Source organism: Podarcis gaigeae, assembly GCF_964106915.1.
Source record: "Podarcis gaigeae genome assembly, chromosome: 7".
Classification (NCBI taxonomy): Eukaryota; Metazoa; Chordata; class Lepidosauria; order Squamata; family Lacertidae; genus Podarcis; species Podarcis gaigeae.
The window spans coordinates 14,404,035-14,423,226 of NC_139683.1; the positions used below are offsets into that span (position 1 = coordinate 14,404,035).

Below are 19,192 nucleotides of genomic sequence, written 5' to 3' on the forward strand. Positions count from 1 at the left end.
TGAGTGCTTCTTCACTCGTGTTTCACGTTAGCCTTGAAAATTCAGCGTAGCACAAACTCTCCCCATATACTTGGTCAATTAATAACCGACAGCAATGCTCCCTGTGGTCTAGTACAGGCTTCCACAGGTACGCTCTGTTTGCTTTTTCGATAACACTAATTAGCCTCACCTATGAATACAAGCTGGAAAACATTTGCTTGAGGATTGTGTGACAAATTCCAATATTAACATTTTGGGGGGGGTGGCAGACAGCCGGGGGACGGCACCTTACTGTTTTACCTCAGGCAGGTCACCCCTGTTGAGAGGCATATTGCCTCCAGCAGTGAAGGTAAAACTTAAAGCCATCATGGCTTGTAGCCATTGACAACCTTGTCTGTGAATTTCTGCATAATTCCCTTCTAAAGCCATCCAGGTTTGTGGCCATTGCTGCATCTTGTGGGATCCGATTCCACAGTTTAACTGCGCAGGGTGGCTTCCTTTTGTTAGTCCGTTCAGCTTCATTGCAATAGTCCCAGCTTTTAGAAGTATGATGAGAGAGTCTGCCCAATTTTATCTACGCCACACATTGGCAAAGCTCTCAAGAGCTGCTCCTTCCCTGATCCATGAAAGACAACTGAAGGCGGCCCTATTTAGGGAAGTTTTTAATGTCTGACGCTGTATTGTTTTTAATAATCTGTTGGAAGCCACCCAGAGTGGCTGGGGAAACCCAGCCAGATGGGCAGGGTATAAATTATTATTATTATTATTATTATTATTATTATTATTATTATTATTATTATTATTATTATATTTGGTCTTCCTTCTCCCCAGATGCTTTTCCAGGGAGGTGTTTCTCTGTGTGGAGCTGGGGGAATCTCCCTAATCTGTTTGAATAAATCTAGCACCTTTAGATGACTACTCAAAGCACAATTTTTTTCTCTGTGTGTGTGTGTGTTGTTTTTTTTATGGCCCCTAAGTATTAAGAAAGAGATGGTACAAACAATCACTTATGGATTAAATGACTAAAATGATGCCATGGGTTATTTATTAATCCCGGAACTGTAAAAGCATAAAACCTGGATATTAAGAGACACCTGCCTTATTAGACAACAACGTCCCTAAGTTCTAAGGAGGGATGGGCAACTTTCATGTAAGTAATCTTCCTCTTCCCTTTCACCCATTTAGCCTTGTTCACTATGGGGGTCCAAAGATTAAAAAATTTCAAGACTGCAGCCTACAGGCATATGCTAAAGGGACCCGTTTTAATCAGCCAGTGCTATTTTTCTAAAAAAAGGGGTGTCAGAAGCGGCCCGAACGCCTCCCTGCTCTTTTATAATGGCAATGGCGCCCACCTGAGAGGTGACAGAACTGAGTTCCTGTGAGTTCTGGCTGAGGGGAAAAAAACCTTGGATTCAGCCAAAGATGTCCCAGCATCCCAAATTGGCTGAGCCAAGCTAGTATAAGCCTCCCAAGGGGAATCTTCAGGGGTGGTGGGACTTGGCCTAGGTCCTAAGCCTATTTTGCTTGGTCACTTGACTTCCCCATCTGGCACTGAAAACTACAGTAATACCTCTGGTTATGAACTTAATGCGTTCCAGAGGTCCGTTCTTAACCTGAAACCGTTCTTTTTCCTTTACTTTTTTCAATTTTTTTATTGATTTTCCAGATTTATAACAAAAAACCCCCACTACAATACAATAAACTAAACAGTTAACTAAACACAAAGAAAAATTGTTTTTTCAAGTATCTAATTCTTGTTACATTGATAACTGACTTCCTCGAATCCCCTCTAACTGAATTTCATTGTATCACCTGTGTATCAGTTCTCCATAATCATATTTCTGATAAAATCAACTCCTTTCATTTACTATCCTCTTCTGTTTTACTAATATTCTAAGCCTTAATATTTACTACCACATATTCTTATTCTACCCCTAAGCCTATTTATTACTTCCAAGAATTTTCTATTTGTCTTATATTACAATATTTAGCTAAATATTCTTTAAATTTCTTCCAGTCCTCTTGTATCTCCTCTTCTTTCTGATCGTGGATTTTTCCAGTCAGGTCAGCCAGCTCCAAAAAATCCAACATCTTAACCTGAAACCGTTCTTAACCTGAGGTACCACTTTAGCTAATGGGGTGTCCCGCTGCCACCACGCGATTTCTGTTCTCATCCCAGGGCAAAGTTCTTAACCTGAGGTACTACTTCCGGGTTAGCAGAGTCTGTAACCCGAAGTGTTTGTAACCCAAGGTGTTTGTAACCTGAGGTACCACTGTATTTTAAAGTCTTGTTTTCTCTCTGCCACGCTTAGACAGAGCAGCAGCAACCCTGTCGCTGAACTGGGTTTGGATCTGGTGTAACTTTACACCGGCTTAACTTAAACCAGTTTGCTTATGCCACCTTCTCATGCTTCCCAAAAGGCAATTTTGGTTCTTCTTTTGAAGCTCTCTTGGCTCCTTGGAGTTACCGCAAGAGGGGATAAAAAAAGGAGAAGCAGAAAATTATTTTAATGCAGAGGGTTGCTTCTTAACAATACATTGTAAACAATCTAGACTTTTATGAATTCTGAACGTTAAAGCTATGCAGAAGTCAAGTCTATCGGAGTTTGGTAAATGGTTTACTAAGGGTGGGGTCAGTATGGGCACACAGATTATCTGGACTATTTCTGGGGATATAGTTGATTTATGGGGATTAGCTGAAAGCTGAAGAAAAGCCTTGTTGATTCAGAGCAAAAGCTTTATCTAGAACAGCAACCTGTTCTCACAGTGGCCAACCAGATGCCAAGCAGAACCTCAGCTGGTGGGTATAGTTGCGTCAAGGGTGGGATTAAGGGACACAGTTTGGCCTCCAATACACACATTTCCTGTGCATATAGAGAGGGAATGAATGGGTGAATGGGACTACAGCCAAACAAGGAATAATGCCAGGAGATATGGGTCACGGGTGGCACTGGGGTCTAAACCACTGAGCCTCTTGGGCTTGCCATCAGAAGGTCGGTGGTTTGAATCCCCACGACAGGATGAACTCCTGCTGCTCTGTCCCTGCTCCTGCCAACCTAGCAGTTCGAAACCACACCAGTGCAAGTAGATAAATAGGTACCACTGTAGTGGGAAGGTAAACGGTGTTTCCGTGCACTCTGGCTTCCATCACGGTGTTCTGTTAGACCAGAAGCAGTTTAGTCATGCTGCCCACATGACACGGAAAGCTGTCTGTGGACAAATGCCGGCTCCCTCGGCTTATAGAGTGAGATGAGCGCCTCAACCCCATAGTCACCTTTGACTGGACTTAACCGTCCAGGGGTCCTTTACCTTTACCTAACGCCAGGAGAACTATTTAAACCTGAATCTGCCCCAGTCATGTATAACACAGGAGATGGGGGTCTGGTTATTATAGCAAAAGGGGTGTGCATGTGAGGGGAGCCTAATATTCATGCATTTATTCCCTCACTGCCCAAGATCTTTGTCCCAGAGGAGCTCACTTCTGATATCATAGTGTTAACTGAGAAGAGGGGGGAAATCCTGGTAAGAAAAACCACCTGGAAGTAAGCCATGGGCAGGGAGGGCCCATACCTGAGTTGTGGAGGTCACGTTTTGCATTCAAAAAGTCCCAGAGTTGATCCCTGGTATCTCCAGTTAATAGAAAAACGAAACACAGCTGAAATCCCGGAGAGCTTCTGCCAGAAAGCACTGAACTGGATGGACAAATAATCTGTCCTGATGTAAGGCAGTTTCCTACACAACCCTTTTTTGCTCGAGAACAGTCACCTAGCACCCACATTTTATACTGTGATAAAGTTTTGCTATAGGGCCCATGTAAGGTAAAGGTAAAGGGGCCCCTGACCATTAGGTCCTGTCATGGCCGACTCTGGGGTTGCGGCGCTCATCTCGCTTTATTGGCCTAGGGAGCCGGCGTACAGCTTCTGGGTCATGTGGCCAGCATGACTAAGCCTCTTCTGGCGAAGAAGAGCAGCACACGGAAACACCATTTACCTTCCCGCTAGAGTGGTACCTATTTATCTACTTGCACTTTGACATGCTTTTGAACTGCTAGGTTGGCAGGAGCAGGATCTGAGCAACGGGAGCTCACCCCATCACGGGGATTCGAACCGGAGACCTTCTGATCGGCAAGTCCTAGGCTCTGTGGTTTAACCCACAGCGCCACCCGCATCCCATAGGGCCCATGTAGCCCCATGTTAATTCTGCTCTCCAGGACAGCCTTCGACAAGCTGGCAATCTTCAGATGTTTGGACTACAACTCCCATCAGCATAGCCAAAAAAACTCCCTGAAGTCTAGAAGCTCCTAATACAATTAATAATTAAACTCAAGTTAATGGACAATTAATCTGGTCAGCCTTCATTTGCACAAGGTAACCTTCTGCCATCAAACTCTATTTGCTGAAATGTAAATGAGACATTTGCTGTTCATGTCTTCAGGATTTCCTGGTTGACTTATTGACGTAGTTTCAGTCAATATAATTTATCTAGCCCAATGCCTCTCATTATGATGTGTGTGTATGGATGCATGGGATCTGTTACAAGGACTCCAGAGTACAGATCAGAGGAGAAATTCAGTTCCTATTTAAAGGGGAGCCTATCTAATTCCATATTTTCCAAAACCACATAAGTACCACAGCACAGCCGCCTTTCAAGATTCTCCCCAGTTTTGCTATATGATTTTGCAGCCAAGTAGCGCTTACAAAATTTCATAAATATATTGAATGCTATTTTCTAGTAAAAGTGGTGTCGGAGCTCACAATGAACTTCTCCTTTGTTCTCTTAGAATGGCAATGGTGCCTACCTGGTAGGTTCTGGAGCTAAGCTCTGGCTGGAAAAAAAAGCCCTGCATATATTAGTGAAAATAAAATATCATATTAGAGAAAATAGATTTGCAAAAATGTGTACATGTGTGTATACATGTGTGTATTTTTAATGGTATATAAATAGAGAGAGAAAGGCAACTGTAGGGGGAGAGCAATATGGTCACCCCCATCATTTAATGATGTCCTCTGTTTCTTAGCCAACTATTCGGCGCCACCACGATTTTGATGCCGAGCGAGATGCCAAGAAGGTCCATAAAGCTTGCAAAGGGATGGGTAAGAATCCTGCTACTTACCTTGCATGGCAATAATACCATGCAGAGGACCAAACCCTGCCACAAAACAAGGCACTCTTGTTTAGATGGGGGGACAGTGGACGCGAGTGGCACTGTGATCTAAATCACTGAGCCTCTTGGGCTTGCTAATCAGAAGGTTGGTGGTTCAAATCTGCTCAATGGGCTCCTGCCAACCTAGCAGTTCGAAAGCATACCAGTGCAAGTAGATAAATAGGTACCGCTGCAGTGGGAAGGTAAACAGTGTTTCCATGCACTCTGGTTTCCGTTGTGCCAGAAGCAGTTTAGTCATGCTGGCCACATGACCCAGAAAGCTGTCTGCAAACAAAGGTCGGCTCCCTCAACCTGAAAAGCGAGATGAGTGCCACAACCCCATAGTCGCCTTTGGCTGGACCTGACCGTCCAGAGGTCCATTACCTTTTTTACCTTGACAACTCTCAGCACCCTTAACAAACTACAGCTCCCATAATACTTTGAGTGAAGCCATGACTGTTTAAAGTGGTGTCACAGCATTTTAAATGCATGGCATGAATACGACCATTGTGAGGTTGTGGAGGACACCAGATTGGTAGTCTACATTTTATGCACCTTTTCTATATAAAAAATGCCATTAGGGGAAGGAGGGAAAATCAGTTCAGCTCACATTTTAGTGGAAGTCTACCTAGTTGGCACTTCCCAATGAAACTATTAACATCAGTCTGGAACTCTGTTAAGATGGTGTTCATGTACAAATACACAGCAGTTACACAGGCTCACTTGCCTGAATAACTGCAAACATTGGTAAGATTTGATCAATAAGAGAAGCAGGCATGTCATTCACAGGAAAACTTTGCATTCCAAGATGCTTTGAATAATATGTGGTGTAGATGATGAGACATCAACTGAATCCATCACAACTATTTATGGTAAAGATGACAAATGTATGGCCCTCCACACGGTTGTTGCCAGTGTTAGATACCCCCAGAGTAGTCCCATTGAAATTAACCAACTCGACTTAATTAGGCCCATTAATTTCAGAGGCCCTCCTCTGAGTAGCACTTAGTTAGAGGCAACCCAAGATGTTATTGGACCATAATTCCCATCATGCCTGACCATTGGCCATGCTGGCTTGGGTTGTTGGCAGTTGGAGTTCAACAACATCTAGAGGTCTACAGAGTCCCCATATCTGATTTAGGGGACACAGGTGACGCTGTGGTCTAAACCCCTGAGCCTCTTGGGCTTGCCAATCGTAAGTTTGGCAGTTCGAATCCGTGTGATGGGGTGAATATCCGTTGTCCTGTCCCAGCTCCTGCTAACCTAGCAGTTCGAAAGCACACCAGTGCAAGTAGATACATAGGTACTGCTGTGGCAGGAAGGTAAACAGTGTTTCCGTGCGCTCTGGTTTCCGTCACGGTGTCCGGTTGCACCAGAAGCAGTATGGTCATACTACCCACATGACCCGGAAAGCTGTCTGTGGACAAACGCCAATTCCCTCAGCCTGAAAGTGAATATGAACGCTGCACCCCATAGTTGCCTTTGACTGGACTTAACCATTCAGGGGTCCTTTACCTCTACCTTATATCTGATTTATGGCTATATGTGCAACATCCATTCAGTGCTAGCCCTAAACTCTCAGATTGGGAAGAAAGGGATAACTGTCCATTTTACAAGAAAGATTGGTTTCATGCTGACGTCCTCCTTTTCATATTTTCCAGGGACGGATGAAAAGGTCATTATTGAGATCTTGTCCAACCGTTCATCAGACCAGAGACAGCAAATGAAGCAGAAGTACCAAGCCATATATGGCAAGGTATTGTTGTGGGTGTATGGCCCTTGAAATGAAGACAATGTGGCCCTCGAGAGCACAAAAGGTTCTCCACCCCTGCTGTCAGCTGTGCATCGCAGCACCCACCCACTGTTCCCACCAATCCTCTTCCTTTTTTATATATAGTTTGTATTAATGTTTTCTAATTTACATTTCAAAGTATCCATTTGCTGTTGTTTAGTCATTTAGTCATGTTCGACTCTTTGTGACCCCCTGGACCAGAGCACACCAGGCACTTCTGTCTTCCACTGCCTCCAGCAGTTTAGTCAAACTCATGCTGGTAGCTTCGAGAACACTGTCCAACCATCTCGTCCTCTGTCATCCCCTCCTCCTTGTGCCCTCCATCTTTCCCCAAACCAGGGTCTTTTCCAGGGAGTCTTCTCTTCTCTTGAGATGGCCAACAACCTTAAATGAATGACTTCCCTTCTTCTCTTTCCACGGTTCATTTTGCATACCATACATCCCTGCATATTTTACATGAACTAAACCATTCAGTAGTCCATTGTTACACCATCAAAACTTATTTACACTGTTGAATTTATCTTAATGGTACCAGCGTTTGTAAATGTACACAATTTTCACCCATATAATCAGTAAACATTTTCCAGTCTTCTCTAAATATATGTTCTTCTTGTTCTCATATTCTATATGTTAAATTTGCAAGCTGTGTGTAATGCATCAGTTTAGGTTGCCATTCTTCTTTGGTTGGGACCTCACATATTTTCCATTTTGGGGCTAGCAAAACACAGGCTGCAGTAGTAGCATACATAAGCAATATTTTTTGACACCTGGGAACTTCCCTCTGAATTATCCCCAACAAAAAGGACTGGCTTTTTTGGAAAGGAACTTTTAAACATTTTTTTCAATTCATTATATATCATTTCCCAATACTCTTTTCACCTTTTACAAGAAGAAGAAGTAAAAGAGTTTGGATTTAATATCCCGCTTTATCACTACCCGAAGGAGTCTCAAAGCAGCTAACAATCTCCTTTCCCTTCCTCCCCCACAACAAACACTCTGTGAGGTGAGTGGCGCTGAGAGACTTCAGAGAAGTGTGACTGGCCCAAGGTCACCCAGCAGCTGCATGTGGAGGAGCGGGGAATCGAACCCGGTTCACCAGATTACGAGTCTACTGCTCTTAACCACTACACCACACTGGCTCCCACGTATGATAAAATGTACCCTCTACCTCATTACATCTCCAGCACTTATTTGATTCAGACTTATACATTTTAGCAAGTCCCACCGATTCTCCTCCTGTCCTCTTGACCTGCGTAAGGTGTTCTTCACTGTGACTTAAATGATGGCTTGTTATTATTTTTTCCCCTTGGTTTTTTTTTAGGATCTGGGGGAAGTGCTGAAAGGAGAGCTGAGTGGGGATTTCGAAAAGACTGCCCTGGCCCTACTGGACCAGCCATGCGACTACGAAGCGAGGCAGCTTCGGAAGGCAATGAAAGGTGTGGGGACAGATGAGTCGGTCCTGATTGAGATCCTGTGCACACGGGTCAACCAGGTAGAGCCATCCGGCCTTCTGCATCACTTTTAAATGTCTTTTAACCAGATAACAACATAGAAGAAACAGCTCCTCCCATAAAACCACCTGTTTTTCTTTTCTTTCTCTCCCAGCAAATTTTAGCCATAAAAGCTGCCTACCAAAGGAGTAAGTCATCTCTTATTTCAAGAACTCCTGCTTGAGTGAAAAGGCCCAAGCAGTCACTCTCTTCCTTTTCTTCAAAGTCTTTGACAGGGATCTGGAATCTGACGTCAAAAGCGATACCAGTGGGTCAGTGAGGAAGATACTCCTCTCTGTGTTGAAGGTGAGGAGAGGTTGGGCTGTTTCTTTATCACAGAGTGGGAGAACCTGAGTCCTGGAGGCACCTGTCTGCCATTGGGGTACTCTTTTGCAGCAGTAAGGTAAAGGTAAAGGTACCTCTGACCATTAGGTCCAGTTGTGGCCGACTCTGAGTGTTGCGGTGCTCATCTCGCTTTATTGGTCGAGGGAGCCGGCGTACAGCTTCCAGGTCATGTGGCCAGCATGACTAAGCCGCTTCTGGCAAACCAGAGCAGTGCACGGAAACGCTGTTTACCTTCCCGCTGGAGTGGTGCCTATCTATCTACTTGCACTTTGACGTGCTTTCGAACTGCTAGGTTGGCAGGAGCAGGGACCAAGGAATGAGAGCTCACCCCGTCACGGGGATTCAAACCGCCGACCTTCTGATCGGTGAGTCCTAGGCTCTGTGGTTTAACCCACAGCGCCATCCGCGTCCCTCTTTTGCAGCAGGGTCACCCCAAACTGCACTGCACAGCAGATTGGGGGTTCAAATTGCTGTGCCCAGCTACCATCTCATTCTACTTAATGCACATGGATTTTCTTATCTCCTTTGTTCCTTCAAGCTACTGCTGAATGGGGAAAGCTCAAGGGGTGCAGAAGGCTTATCTTACGGGGCAAAACAAGAGTGAGGAAACAACAGGGAAAGAATGAGATTTGTGCGTCTTGATTCCAGTTGTGCTGGTCAACACTCACTAGAGGGCAGCATAAAAACTGACACGTCTCTTTGTCAGATGGTTTTTAAAGTTTTCAGATTAAAGGGTTCTTAATCTACCCCAGCCATTTTTCCAGAGCCATCCCTGTTTGTTCACCTCCGTTCTGGAGAATCTTGACAATGCACACCACTGCCTGCAACACTAAATTGTGTGGAAATTGCTCTGTTTGGTTGTGTATTCCCAACCCATCTGCACTATACATTCAAGCAGTATCACATCACTTTAAACAGTCATGGCTTCCCCCAAGGAATCCTGGGAACTGTAGTTCATTAAGGGTGCTGAGACTTGTTAGGAGACCCTGTTCCCTTGATAGAGCTACAATTCTTAGAGTTCCCCAGGAAAGAGGGAGTGTTAAGCCACACTGGGAAGAGTTCACCTGCTTCGGTTTCAATGACAGGACTCAATTCTGGAGCAAACAAATAACTTATGGGGTTAATTCCCTCACCAGCAAGTAGTAGCTGCAAACCTGAAATTAAGAAGGGTTTTGAAATCAGAGGGTAGAGCTGAGGAACGCTAAAAACCATTTCCAGTAGCCCAGGGCAGTGGGAATCTTCCATACTAGAAGGAAAACAACCGGTTCTTTGTTTGTGCTTTTTCTTAACTGGGTGTCATTTCCACCCCCAGGCTAGCAGAGATCAAGGGATGGAGACTAACGAAAACCTGGCCCAGAAAGATGCCAAGGATCTCTATGAAGTAAGCACAATAAGGATATAACATAAACAGGTGGAGCAGCTTTTATTCTTATTAGGGTTCTGAAGCAACCACACAGGCAGACAGCATGGTACCGTGCTCTCAGACTCAACACATTGAAATTCCAAGCTATATTCCCAGCTGGATCCCCAAACTGGTGCTTTCCCAACTCCCCAGGTGCATTCTCTATAGAACAAGCAATGGAGAGTACATAACCCCCAACATTTCTCCAATGAAAATGTTGTTGTTGTTTAGTCGTTTAGTCGTGTCCGACTCTTCGTGACCCCATGGACCAGAGAACGCCAGGCACCTCTGTCCTCCACTGCCTCCCGCAGTTTGGTCAAACTCATGCTGGTAACCTCGAAAACACTATCCAACCATCTCGTCCTCTGTCGCCCCCTTCTCCTTGTGCCCTCCATCTTTCCCAACATCAGGGTCTTCTCCAGGGAGTCTTCTCTTCTCATGAGGTGGCCAAAGTACTGGAGCCTCAGCTTCACAATCTGTCCTTCCAGTGAGCACTCAGGGTTGATTTCCTTCAGTATTGAGAGGTTTGATCTTCTTGCAGTCCATGGGACTCTCAAGAGTCTCCTCCAGCAACATAATTCAAAAGCATCAATTCTTCAGCGATCAGCCTTCTTTATGGTCCAGCTCTCACTTCCATACATCACTACTGGGAAAACCATAGCTTTAACTATACGAACCTTTGTTGGCAAGGTGATGTCTCTACTTCTCAAGATGCTGTCTAGGCCTGTCATTGCCCTTCTCCCAAGAAGCAGGCGTCTTTTAATTTCGTGGCTGCTGTCACCATCTGCAGTGATCATTGAGCCCAAGAAAGTAAAATCTCTCACTACCTCCATTTCTTCCCCTTCTATTTGCCAGGAGGTGATGGGACCAGTGGCCATGATCTTTGTTTTTTTGATGTTGAGCTTCAGATCATATTTTGCGCTCTCCTCTTTCACCCTCATTAAAAGGTTCTTTAATTCCTCCTCACTTTCTGCCATCAAGGTTGTGTCATCTGCATATCTGAGGTTGTTGATATTTCTTCCGGCAATCTTAATTCCGGCTAGGGATTCATCCAGCCCAGCCTTTCGCCTGATGAATTCTGCATATAAGTTAAATAAGCAGGGCCAATGAAAATAAGGACACCCTATTCATGCCCTCCGACATTTCTCCAATGAAAACGTCTCCTCCAACATTTCTCCAATGAAAATAGGGAGGTCCTAAGGAAAAGTGGGACATTCTGGGATCAAATCAGAAACCGGGATGGCTTCTGAAAATCTGGAAGTGTCCCTGAAAAGTAGAGACACTTGGAGGGTCTCAAGAGTGTTTCTCCTTCTGACCTGTGGTTGGGTGTGGTTTGCATTCCAGGTGCTTTGGTACAGCCAACCGCCCACCAGTTCCAATTAAGCAAACTCTTAATATCCACCATCAGCTAAAAGCTTCCTTGAGCATTTTTCCCATTGCTAAAGTGTCCTTACAGGGAAGGAGTTCCCTCCCTTGGGGTGGCCACTGTCTAAAAAATAGATATGCATCACTCAAAGAAGAGGCCAAGAGTCAGCAGAGATCTGCAAAACGGACAAACAAACAGAAACACCTGATATGTGCTAACTCAGCCTTTCTCAACCTGTGGGTCCCCAATGTTGTTGGACTACAACTCCCATCACCCCTAGCTAGCAAGGCCAGAGCTCAGGGATGATGGGAGTTGTAGTCCAACAATATCTGGGGACCCACAAGTTGAGAACCACTGTGCTAACTGGTACAGGTGCAAATTTAGAAATAATTAAAAATTAAGCAGAGGAATACAATACATCTATCTCATCATAGAGGGGAACCCTGTGAGGAGGTGGTCTACATGCCTACTCAGTCTGTTGCCCAGGTGCTAATGGCCGATGAGCAACTTTGAAACTCCTGCCTTTTCTTCTCATGGTTCTTTATCTTTAAACTGGACTTTGATCCTTTAAACCAGGCTTCCTCAACCTCGGCCTTCCAGATGCTTTGAGACTACAATTCCCATCACCCCTGACCACCGGTCCTGCTAGCTAGGGATCATGGGAGTTGTAGGCCAAAAACATCTGGAGGGCCAAGGTTGAGGAAGCCTGCTTTAAACAGAGGGATGGCTGTTCTCCTGTTGAAAGAGGGCCTGTGGCCATTCTATCTCTACCAGACATGGGGCAAAAATTTATTCAGTTCGGGTTTAACTGTGAACCTATGTGATTCACACATCCTGAAACAATATGCGGACTGAAAAACAGCCGTCCTTTGAAATTCACGCCCCTCCAAATATTGCAGCGCAGTTCTCCAGCCGAGTAATGTGTACCAAAAACACATATATGAGGGTAGACTCTGATTTTAAAATGCACATTGATGGGGGAAAAAACATACGCCAAAAATGCATTATCTTAGATAAAATGGCTTTGCAAAAATCTGTATATTAGGCAAACTTGTTTATTTGGAAAAATAGTCTGAGGAATTTTCTCTTGACCCATACAGTGGTAGCTCAGGTTAAGTACTTAATTCGTTCCGGAGGTCCGTTCTTAACCTGAAACTGTTCTTAACCTGAAGCACCACTTTAGCTAATGGGGCCTCCTGCTGCCGCCGTGCCGCCGGAGCCTGATTTCTGTTCTTATCCTGAAGCAAAGTTCTTAACCCGAGGTACTATTTCTGGGTTAGTGGAGTGTGTAACCTGAAGCGTATGTAACCTGAGGCATATGTAACCCGAGGTACCACTGTATTTACATTCCTGTAGTTTAAACTCTTAGCCTGTTCTCAGTGGATAGGTCACAAAATCTATAGTTATAGTGGTCTTCCATCTCTGAGGCAGGAGAAGGCCGCTGGGGAACTGACGAGCTGGCTTTCAATGATGTCTTGGCGAAGAGAAACTACATGCAGCTGAGGGCTACTTTTGAAGCCTACAAACATGTGAGTACCCTTGTTCTGTTGTGGCAACTGATACTTCACCTGAAGCTCCATGCTAGTGCTACCAGTGGGTAAAATATTGGTCGAGCGTCTAGCTTTAAAGTGCAATTGCTATCCCTGCAATGAAGAATCAGCACACTGAGCTGCTTTTCAGTATTGTGTTGGCTGGTGTACTATTGTGTTGGCTGGTGGCCATGACCAATGAGAACCTGGGTCTGAACTCCAACCCTCATCTCCTTTGAGCATTGACCATGTAAGCCAGGGTTTCCCCAAACTTGGGTCTCCATCGGTTGTTGGACTCCAACTCCCTTCATCCCTGAACACTGGTCCTGCTAGCTAAGGGTGATGAGAGTTGTAGTCCAACAACCGCTGGAGACCCAAGTTTGGGACACCAATGCAGGCTCGTGAAAGTTGGAACCCAACAATGTCTTGAGGGCCACGAATTCCATGATAAAGACACAGCACTACCAATGTGAAGAGAAGAAGAGCCCAGCGTTTTGTTCTCACAGTGGCCAACTAGGTATCTGCCGTAAGCCCACAAGCGGGACCTCAGTACAGCAACACTCTCCCCAGTTGTGATTCCTAGCAACTGGTCTTGAGAGGCATATTATGACTAGCAGCCTTGGACTGCTGCATCCGCCATGACACCTTTTACAGCTGCCCAAGTTGGTGGACATCACTACCTCTTGTTGAAAAGTGCCATACGTAGCTCAGTGGCAGAGCAAATGCTTTACAGCAAGAAAAGTCCCAGGTTCGGTCCCTCACATCTCCAGGTAGGGCTGGGAAAATTGAAATATTGAAATTGAATTGAAATACTTTATTGTCACTTGCACAACTTGTATACAGTGAGATTACACGAGCACCCCCCACTCAGCTCTCTTATTCTTAATTCCCCTCGTTTACTGACGCACACCCACCAAACCCGAAAGTCAGTTGCCCTGTTGTTATCTTTTCATTCAGCAGCCTAACAGCCCATGGATAGAAGCTGTTCTTTACCCTGTTGGTGTGACTAATCATGCCTGAGGGCAGGAGATCAAGAAAGTGCCGGTCAGGGTGTGAATCATCCCTGAGAATTTTCCTCACTCTCCTGAGGCAACCTACTTCCCCTATTTCATCCAGCGGATTCACGGGACAGCCCATAATATCTTGCGCTGTATTCACCACCCTCTGTAGGCATTTCCTATCCATTGATGTCAAACCAGCATACCACACCGTGATGCAGTATGAAAGGACACTTTCTATTGTTGACCGGTAGAAGGAGATCATCAAATGTTGATTGACATTGTTCTTTCGCAATACTCTGAGGAGATGGAGTCTCTGTTGGGCTTTCTTAACCACCTGGGTTGTATTTATTTTCCAAGTAAGGTCTTCACTGAGATAAACTCCTAGGAATTTAAAGGAAGAGACTCTCTCCACACAGCCCTCCCCGACATACAGCGGGGCTAGTTCACCTCTCTTCCTCTGAAAGTCCAACACCATCTCCTTTGTTTTGCTGATATTAAGGTGCAGGTTGTTCCCTAGGCACCATGTAGATATTTTTTGGACCTGTCTGGAATCCTGGAGAGCCCCTGTCAGTCAGTGTCCACGAGACTGAGCTAGATGGAGCAATGGTCTGACTCAATACAAAGCTGCTTTCTCTGTAGTGGCGAATTCCACAGTTAAATCCTTCACTGTGTGAAGAAGGGCCATTTCCGCTTTGCTGAACGCTACTAATATACCACCAGCAACAACCGTGGACAATAAGGTCCTACCCATCCAGTGGTGAATCAATCCTTAATTTATCCCAGGACAGGCAAGGGAGGGAGAGGAGAGAAAGGGAAGCAGGGAAACAGGAGAATAATATGGGTCATTTCTGTGGCAGTTAGTTCAGTTACCCACCTCCTTCGAGGAAGGCTGGGATAAAATGCAATTTCAAAAAGTGTTGTTTTAACTAAACCCTAAGCCTATTTAGATTAAGTTTAAAGTTATTTAAACACCTCGTTTTGCTTAAGCAAATACATTAGACTCTAAAAATAAGGCTCGCCTCGAACTCACAAGTTCTTCACCCCTGACTACTCGCTAAAGTTGCCAACTGACTGGCCGAAGGTGGTCTGGCTTTTACACAAAATATCTTTTGTGCAAAAGCTAGGATTCGGAGCCGGCTGCCAGGTTTTTGTTTTTAATAGTTAAGGTGGCATTTCGGTTATATTTAAGCAGAGCTTCAAAACCGGTGACAGGGTTTAGGCCAGTAGCAAAGGGAGAAGATTCCGACTAAACATGAGGAAGAACTTTCTGGTGGTAAGAACTGTTCAACAGTGGAATGGACAGCCTTAGGAGATGGTGGACTCCATTGGAAGTTTTAAAGCAGAGATTAGCTGTGATTCCTGCATTTTGCAAGGGGTCGGTCTAGATAACCCTCAGGATCCCTTCCAACGCTGTGATTCTATGATTTTATAATAATAATATTATAATAATAATAATTTATTATTTATACCCCGCCCATTGGGCTGAGTTTCCCCAGCTACTATGGGCGGCTTCCAATCAAGTGTTAAAAACAATGCAGCATTAAATATTAAAAACGTCCCTAAACAGGGCTGCCTTAGATGTCTTTTAAAGATAAGATAGCTGCTTATTTCCTTCGCATCTGAAGAAAGGGCGTTCCACAGGGCAGGCACCACTACCGAGAAGGCCCTCCGTCTGGTTCCCTATAACCTCACTTCTTGTAATGAGGGAACCGCCACAAGTCCCTCGGCGCTGGTTCTCAGTGTCCGGGCTGAGCGATGGGGATGGAGACACTCCTTCAGGTATACAGGACCAAGGTGTGTGCTTGAATTCCAGAGTCCCTACACATAAACTAAGCAGACAAGTTCTTCCTTTCCCCACCTTCCCACTGACAGCATACCTTTTTTTGTACCAAGCTAAAGGGGAAAGAGCAGGAACCCCTGCTCGCCCCCCCCCCAAAGCAGTGCCGCATGGTATCTCTGTACTAAACTCTGCGCTACAAAGAGCAGTTATGAGATTTCTTTGTTTATTGCACCATAGCTGACTGGCAAAGATATTGAAGATGCCATTAAGAGTGAAACGTCTGGAGACCTTGAGAAGGCCTATCTAACTCTTGGTAAAAACAAAGGCTTTTTAATATATATTTTTTAAATCATCATCTCTTGAAGTGACTCTATTTGCTACACTGGATGAAATCATGAGTGGGGAGGGGATCATATTCTGGTACCCGAAGCCCTTCTGACACAGCCCCTTCTAAAATTATAATTTGCCTTGTTAGCACAATTCAAACTTCAGATCTCCCGGGATGAGCAGAGTTTGGAATAGGTGGGTCGGCTTGTCTCAGCTGAGCCCAGCAGATCTTGGGGAAGGGTCCTAGCTCAGCAGTTAAGCATTTGCTCTGCATGCTGAGCCCAGTCTAAAACCCCAGACAGCTGCTGCCTCTCAGTGTAGACAATATTGATCTACAGTGGGTCAACAGTATGATTCAGTATAAGGCAGCTTCCTATGTCCCCGTGTAGCTCAACCTGACTGAGCCAGGGCTCAACCAATGGAATGTATGCCACCGTAACTCCCCCAGAATGGGTGTTCCACAGGGACAGGAGGGTTAAGGAGGACCCACACCTATTCCAGGTGACCCTGGGCCCAAAACTCAGGCCGACACTCACCTGCCAGCTGCACCAGCAGTAGCCCCTGCCCAGCAACTACTGCCTGAGGAAACTCAGACCATCATTTTCCCTCTGCATCTGATTCATTGGCTGAATATTTTCATTCTCGATGGCACCATTGTGGGTCCTCGTGGAATGTTTTTCTTTAGTAAGATGTGCCAGGGACTGCCAAGCCTATTTCGCCACTCGCCTGTATGAGTCCATGAAGGGCGCAGGAACCGACGAGGAGACCTTGATTCGCATCCTGGTGACGAGGGCTGAGGTAAGCCGTTTGAGGATTCTTAAATTCTTGTGTGAATGTGTTATCGTTGCAGTAAGTACCGCCTTTAAAAGTGACTGGATAGAAAGAGGGGAGCACGGACATCACTTGTGCGGCATGCTTATCACCCTAATAATATGCAGTAGCTCTGCTAGCACCAGTGGCCTGATGATTTTCGGCTTGTGGTCACTTGATTTGGGCTTTTTCACTCATGGACACAAGTGAAATATGAAAGTCCCCCAACAGTATTGGCATTCTGCCGGCTCACAAAGGCACACCTCTTTAGGCAACCATTCCGCTGAACTTAAACTTCCTGATTTAATTGTGCCAACAGTCTCCTATGTAAGTAGACCTATGAAAACATCGTTTTGACTTTATGTTGATGCTTGAATTGTGGAGCCCCTAACACATACACTTAGGAGGCAGGCTTGTTTTGCAGTGTATTTTAATTGATTTTGATGGTGATTTTAAAGTGCCTAGAAGCCATTTATTTTATTTTATTTTATTTTATTTTATTTTATTTTATTTTATTTTATTTTATTTTATTTTATTTTATTATTTCAATTATTTCATTTCATTTCATTTTATTTTATTTTATTATTTTATTTTATTTTTTATAAATAAATATCCTGCCTTTCCTCCCAAAAAGTGCCCAGGGCATCAATCATAGCCAGAATTTAAAAGCAAAAACATTCTACAATGGTTACAACTTTCTAAACACAATTTTTAAAAAACTGGGCATTTAAGCAGTATATAAATTAATTTAAAAATGAATAATAAGGAGGTTATATCAGTACAGATTCATGCCCATAGGGCACCTGGCATAAGCAGTAATCAGAATGTAGTAAGCAAGCACATTGGCATCAGAGGGCATGACTAATGGGCACAATTCCGCTCACCCTCTCACATGTTCACTGAAGTGGGTGTCCTTGCAGGTCTCCTGATAGTCCACTCAGAAATATGATTAAAGCCACCAACGAAATTTGAATACACTGCTCCTCTCCCCCTTTCCTTTTGGCGCAGTAATTTCAGTCATTTACAAAGGTAAGGTCTACCAACCTGGAAAAACGGCAGTTTTGCAGGCTTCCTCTCAAGCCGCCTCTCCCAGAATACCTCACTCTATGGAAGGACCCCATTTCCTTTGTCTGGGCAAGGGTTGCTCCTGCATCATTGGCAGTTGGGTTTTTTATAGTTTGTTCCAACCCTTGCCTATATATGGACAGGGCTTGGGGTCCACAAGCAACAGCCGGAAAAGTCTAACTTGAGTGCGTCCTGGGAGAGCTCACTTATCTTCTCCTGCTATTTCTCACCTATGGCCCCAAAGAGTATGCTCTGGCATGTCAAGCTTTTGACCCCACGGCTCCTAATCTCTTCTCATTTGCTTTCAAGATTGACCTTCAGACAATCAAGGAGAGGTTTCAGCAGATGTACAGCAGGTCTCTGGCCGAAGCCATCCGATCTGAGACTTCGGGAGATTTCAGGAAGCTGCTGCTCTCCCTACTGCACTGAGACCTTGTTGAAAAGAGGGGTGCCGAAATGAATGGCACAGATATAGATATAGATATAGATATATGAAGGAGTTTTTAAATAGCTCTAGCAGATTACTACTTCAATTGTAGGTTTGTGTGTTTTTTTTAATGAAGACAATGAGCAGAATTCTTTGCAAGGTTGGCCCTACCATTGGGCAGAGTCAAGAGGCAGCCTCGGGCGGCTGATACAGAGTGTCATTAAACAGCAACATAATGTTAGTAATTGAATATTTTGTTGATGTGTTTTTTTATTTCCAAGAACAGGCATGTGGGATTTTCCGCCTCAGCTTTGCCAGAAAATCTGCTCTTTTCCTTGAAGGGGAGGCAAAGCGGTGATTGCTCCTCTCTCTCAAGAAGCACAATGTTGTGGATTGACCCTGCTTACCACACTTAGCAGTTCTTGAAATAGGAGCTAGGCCTCCCCACAGAGCTGGAGGGACAGTAGCCAGCATAGACTCAACTTCCCCTCTGAACCTATCCCATGAGGTGACTAGATCTGGCCAGGAACCAGAGGGTCTATTCTTGGGTTGACTCTCACTTCTGGGAGCCCATGGGATGGAGCGTTTAGGTCCAAAGTCCTACCTGTGTTATAGCTCACTGTGTTACCACATGTCAAGCACTCCATGCATTTAAAGCACAATGATACCACTTTAAACCATCATGGCTTCCCCCAAAGAATTATGGGAGCTATTTTTCATTAAGGATGCTGAGAGT

The 19,192-nt window shown here is 44.7% G+C and overlaps 1 protein-coding gene across 3 annotated transcripts; it reads left to right on the forward strand.

Moving 5' to 3' along the window:
* Positions 1–1,058: 1,058 nt before the first annotated feature.
* On the forward strand, positions 1,059–18,704 carry ANXA13 (annexin A13). 3 transcript variants are annotated; one of them, XR_014566798.1, is made up of 11 exons: positions 1,059–1,129; positions 4,997–5,072; positions 6,784–6,878; positions 8,236–8,406; positions 8,520–8,553; positions 8,631–8,710; positions 10,062–10,130; positions 12,945–13,046; positions 16,065–16,140; positions 16,844–16,952; positions 18,339–18,704. XR_014566798.1 is itself a non-coding variant. In XM_083749390.1 (11 exons), the coding sequence occupies exons 1-11, from the start codon at positions 1,115–1,117 to the stop codon at positions 18,456–18,458; spliced, it is 951 nt and encodes a 316-aa protein (XP_083605516.1). In that variant the 5' UTR covers positions 1,064–1,114; the 3' UTR covers positions 18,459–18,704. The 3 variants fall into 3 exon arrangements, 2 of the variants coding, with proteins under 2 accessions (XP_083605517.1, XP_083605516.1); XM_083749390.1 differs by having other exon boundaries at positions 1,064–1,129; positions 16,840–16,952; XM_083749391.1 differs by lacking the exon at positions 12,945–13,046 and having other exon boundaries at positions 1,063–1,129; positions 16,840–16,952.
* The last annotated feature ends 488 nt before the right edge of the window (positions 18,705–19,192 follow it).

What these genes read in the sequence shown, in the direction of transcription:
- ANXA13 (XM_083749390.1), top strand. An exon ending in CTTTTGAAGCCTACAAACAT is followed by an intron (nt 13,047 to 16,064) that starts GTGAGTACCCTT and finishes ATTGCACCATAG; the next exon opens with CTGACTGGCAAAGATATTGA. An exon ending in GAAGGCCTATCTAACTCTTG is followed by an intron (nt 16,141 to 16,839) that starts GTAAAAACAAAG and finishes GTTTTTCTTTAG; the next exon opens with TAAGATGTGCCAGGGACTGC.